General features: G+C 48.5%; 1 protein-coding gene across 1 annotated transcript in view; it reads left to right on the top strand.

Annotated features, from left to right (window-relative positions):
• The first annotated feature begins 6206 nt into the window (after positions 1-6206).
• Positions 6207-20643, top strand: part of LOC144754157 (E3 ubiquitin-protein ligase TRIM39-like) — an 80468-nt gene continuing 66031 nt past the window's right edge. The window contains exon 1 of the mRNA XM_078641739.1: positions 6207-7037. Within this exon, the coding sequence (XP_078497865.1) occupies positions 6624-7037 (414 nt within the window). The 5' untranslated portion in view covers positions 6207-6623. The remainder of the gene's footprint in view (positions 7038-20643) is intronic.

Below are 20643 nucleotides of genomic sequence, written 5' to 3'. Positions count from 1 at the left end.
GAAATGTTTCACTTCCATTTCGGCGACCAAGTCCGAATGTAGACATTTTCATTGCAGCCTCAACCTAAGGCTATCTGACGATGACGCTTCCTCCTCAAACACCTCCTGCAGCCTTGCCCTGCTGAAATGTACCTTCTCAGGCATTTTTCTTCAAGAAGTTTTTAAAGTCAAAAGGTAAGCACTGACCAGGCCAATCCAATTGTTTTATCTGAGCAACACTGCATCACAGTCGGCCTTAACTTTCGACTTTGATTCGGTCTCGCGCGGCTGTAAGTCCACAGTTGGCCCTTTGATCTTTTAGGCGCTATTTTGAACCTTAAACATTAAAAATTAATAGCTCTGGTTCCACGGACTGGATTTTGTCATTTTGGTGTCAAATCATTTTTTTAAATATTTTCTATGTTAATAAACTGGTTTAGGACTTTTCTTCGGTTGGGTTTTCACTTTAATATTGTTTGTGTGCAACATAAATATTTTCCACATTGCCTCTAAGTAAAGCCTGACTGCTTTTTGTGCCAAGCTACCCAGAGTTAAGCACAGCTTACTTTAGTGACTTTTTGTGCTTCACCCAGCAAGGGACTGTGGCTATTGCTTGACCAGGGCTCCCACCCCAGTCAACCAACATCCACGTTTCTCAACAAGGAGGTTTTCACTGTTGTTGCCCCATCTTATAAATACCAGGATATGTTGAATGCCCTTGCCTAACATGCTCCAATCAGCCAGAGCCTTTTATATGACCCTCGGCAAAACTATCTGTGGGGCCGTGACCCAGAGACAATGGCTTAAATCACATCTTCCCAGCTTGGCCAAACTTTGTGACCTTGAGTAATTACTTTTCTTCCATCTGCCTCCTTTTGAATGATCATATTCTTAAGAGCACCTTGAAATAATTCAGTACAAGAACTGCACTGTACTAAATCCTTTCTCATATATGGTTTATCAGACAATAAAGTTGCTCCGTATATAGCAGTAATAAAGGCCTTTCATAGGAGACATAAGACAACAGATTTGTTTCCGCGAGTCACTGATAAAATCAGTATTCCGAAAGTGTAATGGGTTTGTGCCAGAGGTAAGTACTTGAAATGGTAAGGCAAGGAAATCCCAAATTCTGGATTGGCGTTGTGGATACAGGAAATGGAGTACTGTGTTTATAGTATTATCTTCTTTATTCAAATGCAAGTTAACACAAGAACAGCCGATATGTGTTTCCCCCAAAAGGCCAGCGGGCCAAGGGCTTTTTCAAGGCAAGCTACGACACTGTAATACAGTACTCCATTTCCTGTATCCACGCCAATCCAGAATTTAGGATTTTCTTACCCTAGGATTTTAAGTACTTGCCTCTGGCACAAACCTATTAGACTTTCAGAATACTTATCTTACACCAGGTGGCCCCTGGGTGAAACCATCTGATGGGTATGTGCTATACAAATGATTGGGTCCGGTCCCATAGTGTGTGAACCCTGGCAGCACCCACAACCTGAATGCCCTAACTAATACAATCAGGGCTGAAGGGGAAAGAAGTTGATATCCACCCAGAATATGGATTGCACATTGTCTTATCAGGAAACCTGAGGCCATATCATCCTGGGGCCAGATTATCGACATCAAACCTGGGCTTCTATTGGAATTCTATAGGGTATATTATCAAGCCCCTTATTGCCGCTTTAACGGCAGTTTCCTGCAACTAAAGCGGCGATAATGTTATCGCCCGTTCTTGATAATATGGCCCTAGTTTCAATCCCAGCTTCCCAGCTTAACCAAACAGTGTGTTGCTGGCAATTACTTTTCTTCACAGTGCCTCCTTTTGATTGAACGGTCTTTAAGCATCTCTCGTTCCCTCTTTAATGTGTTAGATGTCTGTGTTGTGCTTGTCCTGTATGGGTGACAGATTCATGTGATGTTCCTTCTCCTACTGCCTCTTGCCTGTAACGTATTATTTGTGTTTTGCGAAGGTTGTGCTGTGACTGTCTATGTTGTACCTTTCTTGTGAAGTGAAGCTCGGCATTGAACCTTCAACTTAATATAGGAGAAAACATTGCACATTACTAATGCTTGTTTTAGTGTATGATGTGAGTGAAACATTGAACATATATGTGCAGTGTTTACTTTTGGTTTTAGATATAAAGCAGTGATTTTTAAAAAGGACTGCATGACTTTGTAAAGTTTTAAAACATAGTTGACATATAGCCAATTCTGTCATTTTAGCCAACAGCACCCTGAGTGCGGGGTTTGAGTCCATAATGAAACTTCTAAAAGCAAAACTACAAGACCCACAATGCAACATTCTGTTGACTAAAAAGCCAGGGATGGCATCATGTTTCTTAGTGCCACTTGGTAGACTTGTGAAATGCAAAATAAGCCTTAACTCCTTCCTGTCTGCCTTTCTTCCTGCAGGCAATAATGGGTTAACCAGCCCAGAGATTGAGAGGGCACAGACCTCTTTTACATGTAAACAGCACCACCACCTCCGGCTAATGGGCAAACATTACTCCTCCTTGGGAAATAGACAGGAGACCTCGTTTGCCAGAACCAAGCGAGAAGCAGCAGTTAGAAGTGTCTGTGACACAGAGAGAAACAGTAATGGCCTCTCACTGCCCCTTCATGGGCCCTCTTCGGGGGTTCGTGTTTTTAAGGGGGTGTGCACTGAAAACAGCCTTGTGATGTGCCCTGTGTTGAACAGGTGCAGCACGTGCTGTCCCGCGAGAGCCGCTGGTGGTAGTAAGTATATTGTGAGTGGTGAGGAAAGTGACACACCGCACTCTATCCTAACTTGGTCAACCCAAACAACTCTGGCCCCTTCTTTTTAAGAACTCCCCCTCTTTGTGCAGCACGTGGCCCAGTCCACTTCCAGTCTAACTTCGGTCTGCTTTAGTGCCTCGCTGGCTGTCCGAAGCGCTATATTAATGCAATCTGAATACAATGTACTGTTTGGCAGTGACCATTCCTTGCAGAAAAGACTGGCCTAGTGCCGGAACTCTCTCTCGTCCACGCCCAGCACCTCGCCAGCTGCGTTAGTGGGTATTGTGCTGTGGCATTGATACCAAGGAGAAAGAGGGCAAAGCACTGGCTTTCTACCTCTGTGTTTACTTCTCTGCAGCTAATCTTAAAGCTGCAACGCTGTAGAGGCAGGCACTTCTGTTCATTTGTTTCAAGTTGACCTGGAGATGGAGTCCACTCAAGCTTTTTGTGTCCTGTCTTGGCTTTTCCAATGCTTGTTTTGCTAATGTTGTCTTCATACTCTGGAGGCCAAAACAGATTTTTCACGCTTAACTATGGGACATTTTATACCTTTTTCCTGTTCTTCCTCCTTCCCTTTAATGTTTCCATCTTTTAGTCTTTCTTTCTTTTGTTTATTCCCCATTTTGAATGAGTTTCTCCTTGTATAACTGGCGCAGATACACCTCCTTCTCCTCACTCTTTCTCTCATTACTTCTCACCCTGTTTTGGTCTCCGTTCCTCTCCCCCCCCCTTAATTGCTGTTCTGCTCCCATTGTGGGTGTGCAATGCATATAGTTCACGCCTCTGTCCTCTGCCTGGGGTGTCCATGTTTGTTGTTTCTGTTGAGACCTTATTATTTGGCACCGACCCTACAGGCCTTTGATCACCAGCTTTCTTCTTCTATCGCAAGACGCTGCCTCTTTCGATTAAATCCGATCCATCCGGATCCCCTCTGGATCCCCTCTGGATCCCCTCTGGACCCCCTCCGGATCCCCTCTGGATCCCCTCTTGATCCCCTCCAGATCCCCTCCGGATCCCCTCGCCTCCTTCATTTTGTTGTCAAGAGAACAAGTAATCACCGGCAGTGGTTACAATCTTCCCTCAAACATAAAACAGTTCCTGTAAAGGCCTCGGCAAGTGAACCTTTACACGGCCAGGTCATTGACTGGCCTGGCTAGTATTTGTTTGCAGGGCTGGAACACATGTTAGAAATGCAGCAATAAAAGGTATTTGACAGGCTTTGAAACATACACCTAAAATAGCAAATGCAGTGAGAAATTGCCCAAAACGTTTAAAGCTGTCTGTGCAATTCTTAAACAATTATTATAATCAACATTTTTAGGTCTCGCCTAGACGAAAGCAAAAAGCAAAGCTTTTTGCTGTCTAGGGAGACTACTTATGTCGCCACTTTCCAGGGATTCCGGGGAATGTGGACAGCATGTGGAGATTCGACCTCGTGAGCGCGCACGTCGTCACTCACGCATGCGCACAAACAAAGGCATCCACACACTGCATATACACACATGCACCCCCCCTTAAACATACACACGCGCACACAGACAGACAGACGCACGCACAAACACACTCAAACAGACACACACACACGCACGCGTACACCCCACCCCCACTCACCCCTCCTCTCACTCAACTTACCTGTTCTGGCGGTGCACGGCGGCGGCTCCTTCTCCCGGGTGGCGGTAGCGCTTTGCGGGGCTCTCTGACCACATGAGAGCCCCGCCTTCCCCATGCGCCCGGCCGCTCTTCACCCGGTCCCCCATCTCGGGACCGGGACTCAATGCGGAGCCTTCGTGGCTCCTCGGGCAGCTCTCTCTGTCTGTCGGCGCGATGGGGCGGGACTTCCGGTTGGGGCCGCGCTGGCATTGGCCGGCTTCCCAACCGCTTCCGGGTCGTCGCGGGCAGCGCGGCGGCCCGGCACAGCCATGATGCGTATTGTTTTCGAGCCCTACCCTTAACATTTATTTCTTTTTTCCTATGTCGTAGTTGCGGCTCCGCCATATTGTTACTGGCCAGAGGCTTTGAGCCGTGCTGCACAAATGACGTGTTAATACTGCGCTGTCATTTTTCTCACTTTCGGTTCAGTGTGGGCAGAGTGTTTGCCATGTGGTCGGTAGCTGCCCATTCCCGGTCCTTTTTGCCCTAACTGGCTGCCACCTCGCCTGCCGTAGCAGGTCCGCTGAAGCCGCTGGTCACCGGAGTTCCGGTGGTGGCTGAGAAGTTGTATTTCCTGGAAGCGAGGAAGTTCTGCCTGACCCGCGATTCGCTTCTCGGGCGGGCCCCGGCTAGTGGGCCTAAGGCTATCGTAGGCATCAACGGTGAGAGGATTATACTGTTAGAGAGTGTGCTACAAATGGGACCCGAAGCAATCGAGAGACAGTAGAGGAGAGGAAATGATAAAAAATAAAACAAGCATTAAAAATGCCATAGGTCTGACCTTTTATTAACTTAAAGCCATTTGCGAAATAGACCGATTATCCTTTTAGGGCCCAACATTTGTGAGAGGGTGACGCGTAAGCCGGTTTTCTTCGTGACTGAAGCATGGGAGCTATCTTTGATTTAATATGTTTGGCTCTATGACGTCCATGAGGGTCATTGAGGGGAAGGTCACGGTTGTGTTACTTGAGCCTTTAGCTCCTGGTCTCAGCGGGGACTCCATGTAGTATATCTATGTTCTACAAATCACCACAGTCTGGTGCAGTGCTCTGTTATGACTATTCGAGTAGCTCTGTAATCCATCTCAGGCAGTTTTTGTGGGGTTTTATTCATTCTCCTCCTTGTGTTTTTTAAAGTTTGCCCGATACATAACTGCCAGGTGCACGCGTGTCTTGTCCGTGAGACAAAAAGTGAAGAATAAGAATGATTGACTTACTCGTAACCACTGGAAATTGTTCGGGGAGCATTCAATTCCATCTGCTTTTTTGCTCACTGTGCCACCCAGGGATAGTCTTCTTGCCTGAGCGGCGGGATTGTGTCCCTCTTCTTACGCATGTGTTCGTGATGCATTTAATAACGGATGTGAAATATGTGAGAAGCTTATTTAGAAGGCTGTCTATAATGCATGGCCTGTGGAAGGCGGCGATCCTCAAGGTTTTACAAACAGGCATGCTCTTTTTCATATGAAACAAGCACTTGCAATGCAATAGGTCCCGCATTACTGAATGTTTGAGCTATTGGTGTTGCATTATTAGTAGCAATGCCAATAGCTCAAACTTTAATAATGCGAGACCTATTGCATTGCAAATGCTTGTTTAAAAAGGATTTTACAGAAAATCGTATTTAGGTGACAGCTTATGGCACTTACAGAATCCCAAAACAAAGCAAAGTTGACTTTATTTTAGCTGAGAAAGTGTCGAACCTTTAAATAAAGCACAGGCAGCAGAGGAGTCAGTTCTCTGCCATGTGACTGTAACATGAACCCGGAAGTCCCAGCGCAGCCAGAGAGGGGCAGACGCACAGACAAACCCACTGCACACAGAGAGGGACAGACGCACAGACACACCCTCTGCACACAGAGAGGGGCAGACGCACAGACACACCCACTGCACACGGAGAGGGGCAGGCGCACAGACACACCCACTGCACGCAGAGAGGGACAGACGCACAGACACACCCACTGCACACAGAGAGGGACAGACGCACAGACACACCCACTGCACACAGAGAGGGACAGACGCACAGACACACCCACTGCACACAGAGAGGGGCAGACGCACAGACACACCCACTGCACACAGAGAGGGACAGACGCACAGACACACCCACTGCACACAGAGAGGGGCAGGCGCACAGACACACCCACTGCACACAGAGAGAGACAGACGCACAGACACACCCACTGCACACAGAGAGAAACTGAAACTTACCTTCACTTCCTGCATTTCTGCATCATGGCGGCAGCAGCTCAGCTCGGGAACCTCCAGGAAGAGGCCACTTGTTCCATCTGTTTGGAATATTTTAAGGATCCGGTGATGATCGATTGTGGACACAACTTCTGCCGCTCCTGCATCACTCAGAGCTGGGAGGGAAGGGATGGAAACTTCCCCTGTCCTCAGTGCAGGGAAATATCTTCAGGGAAAAGCCTCCGACCCAACAGGCAGCTGGGGAACGTGGCGGAAATGTTAAAACAGCTTCATCTGCCCCCCGTGAAGCCCCCGGAGGAGAATCTGTGTGAGAAACATGAAGAGAAGCTGAGGCTGTTCTGTGCAGAGGATCAGAGGATGATATGTTTGGTGTGCCAGGACTCAAACGACCATAAAACTCACCCAGCAAGTCCTATAGAGGAGGCTGCACAGGAGCACAAGGTATGTGTGTGGTTTGTTTGCAACTACAAGTGAAGATCACAGGGTTTGTCTGTGGAAAGTCAGGGATCACAAAGCCCTCTGTGAACCCCCTCAAGGAGGCAGCCTGAGAGCACGAGCTATGTGTGCACGTAAATGTGGCGGCAGTGGTATATTTAAGATGGCCAGCACCTCAGCTATGTTTGCAAGGGAGTCAATTCGAATCTCTTCTCTTTGTCTGTGTGCTCAATGTCTTTATACTGTGCCACCCAACAGTAATCACTTATATATAGCGAGAACACCCCTATATATTAATCAATTTTAACATTTAGACAGAGCACAACAACAGATGTTTTAAAGACTGGTTGAGCCCAACCAGTTAAAGTTTTTAATACAAAAATTCTTCCAGTGAAATCTGTTCAGCCAACAATGTTCTTGACAGATGTTTCTTAGTCCCAATATTGACGCAGCCACAGCCGACACGTGTTTCGTCGCGTCCAAACGGCGGGACAAAATTTCAGTTCCGGCCCATGTTTCAAGTTCAGTCCTGGGCTCCAGTGTTAGTGGTAGTTCGGTCCACGCTGGTTCCCTTTCTGCTAGTAGCAGTCCCGCCGTTTGGACATCGATATAACGTTGAGCAAAACCTGTGTAGATTCCCTTCGACTTATTAAGGAGCATAACCGAAGATATACGCTGTGACATTGTATTTGTTATACTCTCCCCTGAGGCGGAAAGCCGGGGGTTCTTCTCTATCACTGATTTGGAAAAAGCGCGCAGACACAGTCTGCTAATTTTAACAACTGTAAATATTTTAGCCTGTTATTTTTTAAATCACTGTGTCATAACTGCTGCCTCGCGTGCAAGACTTACTTTGCACCGAGGCGTGCTTTACCTACCCCTTATCCCGGCGGGGCCGATTGCGGGCTCACGACGCGGGTGCCATCTTGGAGGGAGGAAGGGTTGGCGGTCCAGTGGCAGGACGCCTCCCGCCCTCCAGGGTACTTAAGGAGCTCAAAAAAAGGGCTCGCTGTATTTGTTATACTCTCCCCTGAGGCGGAAAGCCGGGGGTTCTTCTCTATCACTGATTTGGAAAAAGCGCGCAGACACAGTCTGCTAATTTTAACAACTGTAAATATTTTAGCCTGTTATTTTTTAAATCACTGTGTCATAACTGCTGCCTCGCGTGCAAGACTTACTTTGCACCGAGGCGTGCTTTACCTACCCCTTATCCCGGCGGGGCCGATTGCGGGCTCACGACGCGGGCGCCATCTTGGAGGGAGGAAGGGTTGGCGGTCCAGTGGCAGGACGCCTCCCGCCCTCCAGGGTACTTAAGGAGCTCAAAAAAAGGGCTCGCTGTATTTGTTATACTCTCCCCTGAGGCGGAAAGCCGGGGGTTCTTCTCTATCACTGATTTGGAAAAAGCGCGCAGACACAGTCTGCTAATTTTAACAACTGTAAATATTTTAGCCTGTTATTTTTTAAATCACTGTGTCATAACTGCTGCCTCGCGTGCAAGACTTACTTTGCACCGAGGCGTGCTTTACCTACCCCTTATCCCGGCGGGGCCGATTGCGGGCTCACGACGCGGGCGCCATCTTGGAGGGAGGAAGGGTTGGCGGTCCAGTGGCAGGACGCCTCCCACCCTCCTCCTCGGGATATAAAATGAAGGGACTATTCCGTCCGCGCAGCGGGCGGGCGCAGCGGGCGCGCCGGCGGCGCGCCAAAGGCGCGCCCGTCTGCGCCCGTCCGCGCCAGTCACGGGCCTAGGGCCATTCCCCCTGGCCAAAATGACTACACAAGCCCTATCTCTTACCCACGATCGGCTTTGATAGATCTATGTCCGCAAATTGTGCAACATTGTACAAGGTACAGCCTTGATTCCCTGTCAACGGAGACCGATCTGTACTGCACACACTGTCAAGCGTCAACTCCTCTACTAAATACAAAAGTAGGTGGCGAAAACGGGAACAAAACAAATCAAAGATTTAAATTAGCCTTGATTAATGTCCGCTCTCTACCCAAACACAGGCAAGAGGTAGCTGATTTACTTACTGATAGAAACATAGATATTATGTTCCTGACAGAGACCTGGCTGGATAAAGCCTCGGATCCAGACCTAGTGATAGCCGTCCCATCTGGATACAAATGTTACAGACAAGATAGAATTGGCAAACGAGGTGGTGGGGTTGCAATAATTGCCCGTGACTATATTAAAATCCGCACCACCGCCCCACCTCTGAAGGCATGTGAGGCACTTCAATTTGATATTTACCTTTCCCCGTCATATAACTTCAAAGGTACTTTACTGTACAGAAGACCAGAAACGAGGGCAGACTTCTTGACAGAAATACTTACCATTTTAGAAACCTCTGGCACAGATAATTCGACAACCCTGTTAGGTGACTTTAATTTCCACTTGGAATGTGCCGAAGACAAGGACACCATGTCACTGCAATCTGAAATGGAGGTCTTTGGTCTATCTCAGCTGGTGGAAGGACCTACTCATAATGCAGGCCATACCTTAGATGGTATTTTTACTAATTTGGAAAATATATCAGTGTCTGATATTTTACCTATGACGTGGTCTGATCATCATTTGGTTTTAGCAACCATTCAAATTAACAAAGTCACAACGCCCGTTACAAATTCTCCGCAAGAACTGTTTAAGGTCTGGAAGGACATCAACATCCCCGCCTTTAAGGAAGCGTTATTGAATTCCACCCCCAAATGGGCGGATGACCCAGATACCGCGGTTGAACAATATCATGTTTGGGTAGGCCAGGCGGCCAACAAATTGGTACCGGAGAAAAAAATGTCCAGAAATAGAAGCACTCCTTCAGCCCCTTGGTATACTGAAGAGCTTAAAAAATTGAAACAGCACTGCCGAAATAAAGAAAGAAAATGGAGGAAAAAATATGATTGTCAGGATAAGATAGCCTACAAAGAACTCTTAACTCAATATAAACATCTAATAATAGAGACCAAAAAGAAGTATTACACAGAGCAAATCGAAAGCGCAAAAAACTCGAACAAAAAGTTGTTCGAAATAACTAAACATCTAGCGGGATGCGCCCCAGATCTTAATCCTCCTTGCTCGCAAGAGTTCTGTGATTCATTAGCAACATTTTTCTTCACCAAAGTAAATGACATATTTTCAGTATTTAACCAAGGTGAAGATCAATGGATCAGGAAAATAAAAACCTCTCTTCCAAGCAATACCCTTTCTTGCTTCACAGAGGTAACAGAGGCCAATATCCAAGACATTGTGAAATCAATTAAATCTGGATCAGCCTTGGATCCCTGCCCCTTAAACACTTTAAGGTCATTAATAGACACCATAATCCCAGTCATCACCCAAATAACCAACCTCATGTTCCGCACAGGAATCTTTCCTAACCAGTTGAAAAAAACTCTTCTTAAACCACTCCTGAAGAAACCTGGCTTGGACAAAACAGAACTAAAAAACTATAGGCCTATAGCTAACCTGCCCTTGATTGCTAAGGTCGTGGAAAAAGCCATGAATATTCAACTTGCGGGATTCATCGAGCAATACCATCTGCTTGATGAAACACAATTTGGGTTCCGTAGGTATCATGGGACGGAAACAGCCCTTATAAAGGCAGCTGACGACATCCGCTTAATTAGAGACCAAGGTGGAACTGCCTTGCTGGTGCTATTAGACTTATCGGCTGCCTTCGACACGGTTGACCACAAGATTCTAGTCAACCGTGTCGAAAGGATGGGAGTGCAAGGCCTAGCAAAAGACTTAATATCGTCTTTTCTAGCAGAAAGATCCCAGGCAGTCATACTGGGCCAGTATGAATCGGCTGAACTGTCACTGCCGTGTGGGGTACCACAAGGTTCATCCCTTAGTCCGACACTTTTTAACATCTATGTGTCGGACCTCGCTAATACCATCAAAGCGCATGGGATGAACCTTACCTCATATGCAGATGACACTCAGCTGATATTGGCTGTCAGAAATGACGGGGAAACAGTGGCGGAAAATTTCAAGACAGGTATGCTGGCCATCGGTAAATGGATGTCGGATAACTGCTTGAAATTAAATTCCGATAAAACTGAGGTGGTCACGTTCGGCCACCTCAGCCCAAGCTGGTCCCCCACTTGGTGGCCATCATCTTTCGGAGCTGTACCTGAACCAGTCACGAAAGTGAGAAATTTGGGTGTCATCTTTGATGATAACCTAAACTTCATGGCTCATGCCAACCAGACAGCCTCCAATGCCTTCTACAAGTTACGATTGGTGAGGAAGATTCTTCCGTTTCTCCCTACCAATGTGGGAAAGACATTGGTTAGCGCAATGGTCCTTTCAGCGCTGGATTATTGTAATGGCTTGTTTGCAAACGCCCAAGTTAAGACAATCAAAAAATTGCAAACAATCCAAAATGCAGCAGCAAGACTTCTCCTCAACATCCCTAAATTCAAACCTATATCGGAATCATTGAGGAGTCTTCACTGGCTACCTGTTAGGAACCGAATTAAGTTTAAGACACTATGTATCGTCTATAAGGCACTACATCATCAAGCGCCTCAGTTCCTCTGTGATCATCTTGTTCTGTACATTCCCACTCGAATGTTACGGTCGGCAGGACAAAATGACCTGATAGTGCCTCGAACCAGACGGGTCAACTGGGGAGACAGACGTTTTTTAGCTGCCGCCCCAAGATTATGGAACACACTCCCACAAAATATAAGAACGAGTTCAAATCTACTGTCCTTCAGGAAGAAACTCAAAACGTGGCTATTTAACCTCTGAATAACAGTTTAGATCTTACAGGAGGTATAACAGTACAGCGCCGAGACGCCTGCGGGCAATTGTTCGCGCTTAATAAATGCCAAAAAATAAATAAATAAATTGTATTAAAATCTGAGTTCCTCGTACCTGGAACCAGTAACTACTTCATTTTTTCGAACTTCATCAAAGATTTAAGAGTAATCCTTCACGGACGTGAAAACACCAGATCGGTTCGTCTGGACTATTATATCCAGCTACATCGTGTTGGACGAAACATTCTGGACACATGATTTTGACATTAAAATTACAGATTTCTTTTGAAGCCTTTAGAAAGTTGCGGAGCGCGACGAAACACGTGTCGGCTGTGGCTGCGTCAATATTGGAACTATGTGTGCACGTGTTCAAAGGTGACAAGTCATTCTGTGTAGAGGAGGAGGAGCCTGCAGAAGAGCTCAAGGTATGTGGGTGGGAGTTCAGAGTTCACTAATGAAGACACAATGAGTCCCACAAGGGAATGAAAGGTATTCAAGTCGGATTTTAGGGATTACCGGTTGTTCAAGCCTCATAGAAGGGGCTGGAAAAGAGGACAAAGTGTGTCTGTGGGCATTCAGGGTTCACAAACTCACACAGTGAGCACCACTGAGAAACCTGCAGAGGAGCACATGGTGGGTGGGTGGGTGTTCTGGAACCGCAAGCGAAGTGCACAAGGTATGTCTGTGAAAATGGAGACATTTCAAATTCACTTGATGAGCCACATCATAGGGCAGTGGAAGGGTACACGCTATGTTCGTGAGGGTTTAGGCATCACAAGTCACCCTTTTTATATGGTGACAAGATCGCTCCATGTCACTGGGAGACCGCTTTTCCATTCCCGGACTTTGCCTTCACATATCACAGGTGACCACAACTCCCAGAATGCACTGATATGTTAAATCAAAAGCAGAGAATTGGAATAGTTGTGTCCACGTGGCATGGAGTCAGTCATCTGGTCACCCTACCTGTGTCAGGAGGCTGCAGAAGAGAACAGGGTGTGTCTGTGGATGTTCAGGGAATCAAAAGGCAAACCACGGAGAGTCCATAGACGCGGCTGATAATGAGTTCCAGGTATGTGTGAGGCCTTTATAAGGAGTGTATGTGTGCAGGTTCCACAGAGGAAGAATCCACAGAGGGGCGTTTCGGGACCACACGTGAATTCCTTTGTGAAATCTTTAGGAGGATACAAACTATGCTTTTGGGCGTTATGGGATCAAACGTCACCCTGTGCATCCCATAGAGAAGCGTGCCCAAGAGCACATGGTGTTTATGTGGGTGTCCAGGGTTTTCAAGAAAAGATACTCTGTGAGTCTCACAGAGGAATACAAGGTACATATGTCCACTTTCAGGGATCACAGGTTGCGCACTATGGGCCTCATGGAAGAGGCTGCAGAAGAGCACAAGATATGTCTGTGGGTATTCAGGGATCACAATGTAAACTGTGGACCCACAAGATATGTGTGCGGGAGACCACTATGCAACCTGTGGATCCAACCCAAAAATAACAAGGTAAGTTTCTGGATGTTTAGGGATTAGAAGGACTTTTAAATCTCCTGAGGCGGAAGCCGGGAGAAACTTTGATTGTTTTAAACTTTGTGTGTAATATCGTGTGCTTTTAAACCTACCTGCCACTCTCCCCGTGCACTCCCATGCAGCGGACTCTAGCGCTGACGTGGGCTACTATCTTCAATTGCCGCCATTTCCTCGGAAGACTGAGGCCACGCCCACTACCCTCATGCCACGCCCCCCGCATCAAAGTACTTAAGGCGCGCTGACTGCGAGCGCGACCAGAGGACTTTTAAATCTCCTGAGGCGGAAGCCGGGAGAAACGCTGATTGTTTTAAACTTTGTGTGTAATATCGTGTGCTTTTAAACCTACCTGCCACTCTCCCCGTGCACTCCCGCGCATCGGACTCTAGCGCTGACGTGGGCTACTATCTTCAATTGCCGCCATTTCCTCGGAAGACTGAGGCCACGCCCACTACCCTCAGGCCACACCCCCCATACACTATAAAAATGTGTATCTCCCAGATGCGCAGCAAGCCTGTCTGCGCCCGTCCACGACCGACCGGGGCCAGGGGCACGCCATTATGCACAATCCCTCACTTACTCTCCCGCACAACTCCTCGCCCTTAACAACCATTGGCCACTAAATCCCGTGACACTCTCCTATGCCCAACATCTTAGCATTGCCTCATCTAAGCCCGCCACACCGGTCCCTCCTCCCCCTCCCATTACCGCCCTCCTCCTGAACACGAGGTCAGCTGTTAAGCATCAGATTGAAATATTTGATCTCCTGGACTCCAAATCTCCGGATTTATTGTTTTTAACTGAAACCTGGTACAGACCCGATTCCATTCCAAGCATCCTGGCAGCCCTCCCCCCCCTTTACTCTATGCTCCACGTAGACCGACCGGAGGAGAGAGTGGGCGGCGGGGTAGCCCTGATTGCCCGTAAGGGACTCCATTTCCAGACACTCATGTCGCCCATGATACCCGCAGCGTATAGGACCCAGGCGAAGGCAGCAGCCACCTACGGCAGTGAGCTGTGGGGACATAAAGCTGGGAAGGTCATGGCAGGGGTGGAAAATTGTTTTCTCAGACGCTTACTTGCCCTCCCGCAAGGCACACCACTCCTCCCCCTAAGACTCGACCTGGGCCTTCCGTCAATTGCAGAGGACCTACGGTCGAAACCTGTGAAGTTCTGGCACCGGATATGGACCACCGAGGAACTGTATCACTATAGGCAGGACCTTATACACGTCATGAGGCTGGATGTTAACGGCAAGATCCCTTGGCTGGCATTTATTAGGTCGGAACTGTCTAGCCTGAATTTGCCGGATTTATGGGATGATCCAGCTCAGGGCTGCCGAAAGATTTCGCGTAAAACCCTCGCACAGCTCTATAAGAACAAAAGCCTTGCTGATATGGACAATGCTTATGATAGTGGCACCTTGACGGGACGTTTCATAGTATCCAAAAATTCCTATGTGTTCGAACCTTTTATGGATTTTATTTATCCTCTTTTGGCGAGGAAACTGTTCCTGCAATGGAGGTTTGGCACGCTCCCTACTAAAGTTTTTACCTATAAATGGTCGCTAGGGGGTGACAAGCTCTGCCCATGCTGTAAAGCTAATGATGAAGACGATTTGCACATAATGTTCTGTTGCCATGCCTATCGGAGCCCGAGGAGGCGCTGGTTAGCTCCTCTATGTCGGAACCTGGGCTTCAGGAAGTATTTACAGGCCTACAGGGTTATGAAAACCAACACCCTGGGCCACATTGTGTTTGCGGTTTCCAAATTCTTAATGGCAGCATGGTTAATAAGGAAGAAAATGTCTGGTTAATTCATATTACCTTGTATTTTCTAACACTGCAGGTCCAGTAGGATTTTATTGTATATATTGTGTTTTATTTATATGTATTTTTATTGCATCTTTTATGGCCCATGTGGCCGAAATAAAGAATTTTTGGAATTGGAATTGGATACCCGCAGCCGATTGCCTTGTAGTTCGCTCCACCTCTTTTAACATCCCAATTACTTGTGTATTAATTTATCGGCCGCCTCAATCATCCTCAGGCTTCCTCTCTGCCCATTCAGGACTCACTCGCCACCCTTGTAGTTAATAGCGCCTCTGTTCTCGTGCTGGGAGACTTCAATTTCTGGCCCACCGACCCCGCCGAGGACATGAAATCCAAGGACTTCACGCAATTGTTACTTGGCCTCAATTTTACCCAGCATGTTCAAGGTCCCACCCATATCCGGGGCCATATTCTTGACCAGATCTGGACTTTAAACATCCCGATTTCCACTCCAACCATCTCCCCCTGTTCATGGTCCGATCACTCCATCCTCGCCTTTTCCTTCGATCGGAATACAAAAATTACAGTCTCTTGCCCTAAGAACACCCGGGCAAGAAATTGGAACCGAGTCGATATTCCATCCCTATGCAACTCGTTCGCTGCCACCTCCCCGGATCTATCGGGGCTGACCCCACACTCCCAGGCTGCTACCCTAGATCGCTGGCTTACCAAAGCCTGCGACCCAGTGGCTCCCCTGAAGCGGATCACCATCAACCGCACTCATAATGCCAACAAGTGGTTCAGCCCTGCTCTCAAAGCTAAGAAACTGGAACTACGGCAAGCTGAGCGAGCGTGGCGAAGAGCCTATTGCCCAACCCGGAAACAACACTATATCTCCACCCTTAGCGAATATAAACAAGCCATCCTGGTAACTAAGACAGATTACTTTTCGTAGCGCATTCTGGCCGCAGAAAGTCAGCCGCGCGAGATCTTTGCCACCGTCCATGAACTGGCATCCTCGGACAGAACTCAGCCTAAGATCCCCCCCTCTCAGGCTTTATGCGACTCACTCAATGAATTTTTCACTGACAAAATAGCTTGTATCAAAGCTAACATTCCCCCTCCTTCGCTCACCTTTTCCTACCCCCAGCCTCCCGTTAATAATGCGTCCCTCACTTCCATCCCTGCACTCACTAGGGAATCCTTGCCCCCTTTACTTAGTCGCGTCAAGTCGGGCTCCCCAGCTGACATCTGCCCGGCACGCATTCTTCGTCAGATCTTTCTTGAATGTCTACCCCCTGCTCTCACCCTTCTCAATGATTGTTTTACACACAGCTCTGTCCCTGTCACTTTTAAGACTGCCATAATTCTCCCCATTCTAAAAAAACCGGGGGTTGATTCCTCCTCCCCGGCAAACTATTGCCCGATCTCCCTTCTTCCCTACCTGGGTAAGGTAGCTGAGTCTCATGCCACTCAGGCACTCAACGCCTTTATTGAGGACAGCAACTACCTTGCGCCCTGCCAGGCGAGCTTTCGCCCCCGCCACTCCACCGAGAAGGTGGTCATTTCGGTCATGGACCAACTTAGAGAGGGGCTCGATACTAATACCCCCCAGGCCCTTGTCCTCCTAGACTTGTCCGTCGCTTTTGACACGGTGGACCATTCCATCCTTTTGTCCCGTGTGAAGGCGGCGGGCATAGGAGGGCAAGCATTGACCTGGATAGGCTCCTTCGTAGCAGACCGCACCCAGGCTGTCCATCTGCCCGAATTTACTGCCCCGCCGCGCAGGGTGCAATGCGGTGTTCCCCAGGGCTCCTCTCTTTCCCCCCTTTTATTCAACCTTTATATCTTCCCTCTTATTTTCGCTCTACAGCAAATGGAGGTCACAGTCTATAATTATGCTGATGACCTCCAACTAATCTTTAATTTCTCCTCCCCCTCATCCGGTGTCACTGCCTTCCAGTCGGTCATGCTGTTTATCCGGGATTGGATGAATGCCAACCATCTGAAAGTCAACGCGGATAAAACTGAGCTGATTTTGACTGGAGGCAGTGGCAACCCCTGGTCCCCCTCATTCTGCCCCCCCCCCCTGGCCTACCTCCCACCCCATCCTACTCCGTCAAGACCCTTGGCATCACACTCAATCACCACTTGACTCTGCACTCCCACATTAGTTCTGTAGTATCTTCCTGCTTCTTTACCCTTCGCACCATTAGGAAAGTATCTCGGTTTTTCTCCCCTTCTGCACTTAAATTAATTGTTATGGCCATGGTCTTATCGAAAATCGACTACGGGAACATTATTTATAATGGCGCCCCCGCCTATGCACTCCAACGCCTCCAGCTAGTGCAGAACGAGGCTGCCCGCCTGGTACACGGCCTTTCCAAATTTCATCACTCGTCACCCCTCCTCATCTCCCTCCATTGGCTTCCCATCAAGCAACGGGCCATTTTCAAACTTGGCTGCCTCACTTTTCAAGCCCGGATGGGCACGGCCCCCGCATTTATCAATTCTGCCATCATTAACTATTGCCCTTCTAGACATCTTCGCTCCTCTACCAAATCCCTACTTGTCATTCCCCGTTTCAAGAAATCCAGATCGGGTGGCCAGAAATTCATGGTCCTCGCGCCCACTTTCTGGAACACCCTCCCGCTCCATATTAGACTCTCTTCCTCCTACATGGAGTTTCGTAGGGCCCTCAAGACTTTCTTGTTCCAGCAGGCGTTCGGCCTATAACCCTCCCCTCTCTTCATGCCCAGGATTTTTTCTTCCTCTAGCGCCATGAAACTGCACTGTGAACGTGCTCTTTATAAATTTTTAAAAATTCAAATTCAAATTCAAGTGAATACACTCTGTGAGACCTATATAAGTATCTGCAAAAGAGCACAACGTGTGTCTGTCAGAGCGCTGAGATCACAAGCCACATGATCCTGTTACACCACAGAAGAGGTGCATTAATGAAGGGTGCAGCACACGGGCTCATCAGACACAAAAGGAGACTTGTAGCAATGCAGGATGTAGCCCACGGGATAAGACGGTCCTCTGATGCAAAAAAAAAGCGGTGCAGTAATGCAGGGTGTAGCACACAGGCTCACATGGTCATCAAACACAGCAGAGGAGGTGCAGCAATGCAGGGTGTAGCACACAGGCTCACATGCTCTTCAACACAGCAGACGCGGTGCAGTAATGCAGGGTGTAGCACACAGGCTCACATGCTCTTCAACACAGCAGACGCAGTGCAGTAATGCAGGGTGTAGCACACAGGGTCACATGCTCTTCAACACAGCAGACGCAGTGCAGTAATGCAGGGTTTGGCACACAGGCTCACATGCTCTTCAACGCAGCAGAAGAGGTGCAGTAATGCAGGGTGTAGCACACGGGCTCACATGGTCATCAAACACAGCAGAAGAGGTGCAGCAATGCAGGGTGTAGCACACAGGCTCACATGCTCTTCAACACAGCAGACGCAGTGCAGTAATGCAGGGTGTAGCACACAGGCTCACATGCTCTTCAACACAGCAGACGCAGTGCAGTAATGCAGGGTGTAGCACACAGGCTCACATGCTCTTCAACACAGCAGACGCAGTGCAGTAATGCAGGGTTTGGCACACAGGCTCACATGCTCTTCAACGCAGCAGACGCAGTGCAGTAATGCAGGGTTTGGCACACAGGCTCACATGCTCTTCAACGCAGCAGACGCAGTGCAGTAATGCAGGGTTTGGCACACAGGCTCACATGCTCTTCAACGCAGCAGACGCAGTGCAGTAATGCAGGGTGTAGCACACAGGCTCAGATGCTCATTGAAGACAGTAGAAGGTGTTGCAGAAGAGCTGGATTGGTGCATTGTGGAGCACACGGGGTCACGAGGGGTTTGATGCTGATGACTCACCAGCAATGCAGGGTTTATCAGCTACAGAGGGAAGTGCAGGGTCCAGGCATGGCAGGCTTGCATCTTTATTAGGCCCAAAGTGCATTTCTCCTATAGCATTTGTTGCATGAAGTACACAGGCTTTGGGGATCCCTCAAAGGATGAAAGAACGTCAGGCTGGCTTAAGATCACAGGCTCAGAGTCTTCGGCCTCCTCACCTCGCTAGCGCCAAGAAACCGTTGGGTGTTAGAGAGCTTAATAAATCCTTTCAACTTCAACTTCAGCTTCACCTCAAGTTGCTGAACACTGAACCCTCTACTTGCATTCAGTCCACCTCCTGGGACCTTCAGTAGAGGTCCTTCCTCGGTCGTGGGGGTCCAGCGCCTCCTGTATAAGGGAGACGGCCATCATTCCCATCTCTGGTCTTAAGCGTTCTCTTCAGTAGCGGTCCTTCCTCGGTCCTGGGGGTCTAGCGCCTCCTGTAGAAGGGAGACGGCCATCATTCCCGCCTCTGGTCTTCAGCGTTCTCTTCAGTAGAGTTCCTTCCTGGGTCCTGGGGTCTAGCGCCTCCTGTAGAAGGGAGACGGCCATCATTCCCGCCTCTGGTCTTCAGCGTTCTCTTCAGTAGAGGTCCTTCCTGGGTCCTGGGGTCCAAGGCCTCCTGTAGAAGGGAGACGGCCATCATTCCCGTCTCTGGTCTTCATCGTTCTCTTCAGTAGAGGTCCTTCCTCGGTCCTGGGGGTCCAGCACCTCCTGTAGAAGGGTGACGGCCATCATTCCCGTCTCTGGTCTTCAGTTTTCTCTTCAGTAGAGGTCCTTCCTCAGTCCTGGGGGTCTAGCGCCTCCTGTAGAAGGGAGACGGCATCATTCTCGTTTCTGGTCTGCAGCGTTCTCTTCAGTAGAGGTCCTTCCTCGGTCCTGGGGGTCCAGTGCCTCCTGTAGAAGGGAGACGGCCATCATTCCCGTCTCTGGTCTTCAGTGTCTCTTCAGTAGCGGTCCTTCCTCGGTCCTGGGGGTCCAGCGCCTCCTGTAGAAGGGAGGCGGCCATCATTCCCGTCTCTGGTCTTCAGCGTTCTCTTCAGTAGAGGTCCTTCCTCTGTCCAGGGGGTCTAGCGCCTCCTGTAGAAGGGAGACGGCCATCATTCCCGCCTCTGGCCTTCAGCGTTCTCTTCAGTGCTGTGCAGAGCTCCATAAAGGTAAAAGGGGACAGTTTACATCCTGTCCTAGTATAGTTTGCTCCAATCCAACTGTCCGGCCAGAGTCATAGTTAGCCCCAGACTTTTGGAGGGAACCAGTGAACTTGAGAGTGAACCACAAACCATCGCTCCTTCCATCAGGATAGATATGAAATCCAGACTGTTCACTTGACCTTAAAATATTCTAATGGAGGGCGGGGGGTGTGAGGAGCAGTGAAGGGGGACTGTAGGCACTGACTACAACTTAGACTGATTCACTCTACAATAGAAAGCGTTTCACTCACGCCGAGGCCCCCATCACTGCACTTGGGAACCTCACCTCACATGTTCCTAAGCACTGCATCCTATAGACCTGGGCCTGAGGGTACCTGAGCCTGACAGCATTGTGATGCCCTGATAATTGTAATACAGCGCTACACACATTGTGCCAAAACATGCATCCTGCACATACAGTCAGATGGAGCCCAGATATGAC

The sequence above is a fragment of the Lissotriton helveticus genome, chromosome 5_1, assembly GCF_964261635.1.
Source record: "Lissotriton helveticus chromosome 5_1, aLisHel1.1, whole genome shotgun sequence".
Classification (NCBI taxonomy): domain Eukaryota; kingdom Metazoa; phylum Chordata; class Amphibia; order Caudata; family Salamandridae; genus Lissotriton; species Lissotriton helveticus.
This window is presented reverse-complemented; position numbering and strand designations above follow the sequence as displayed.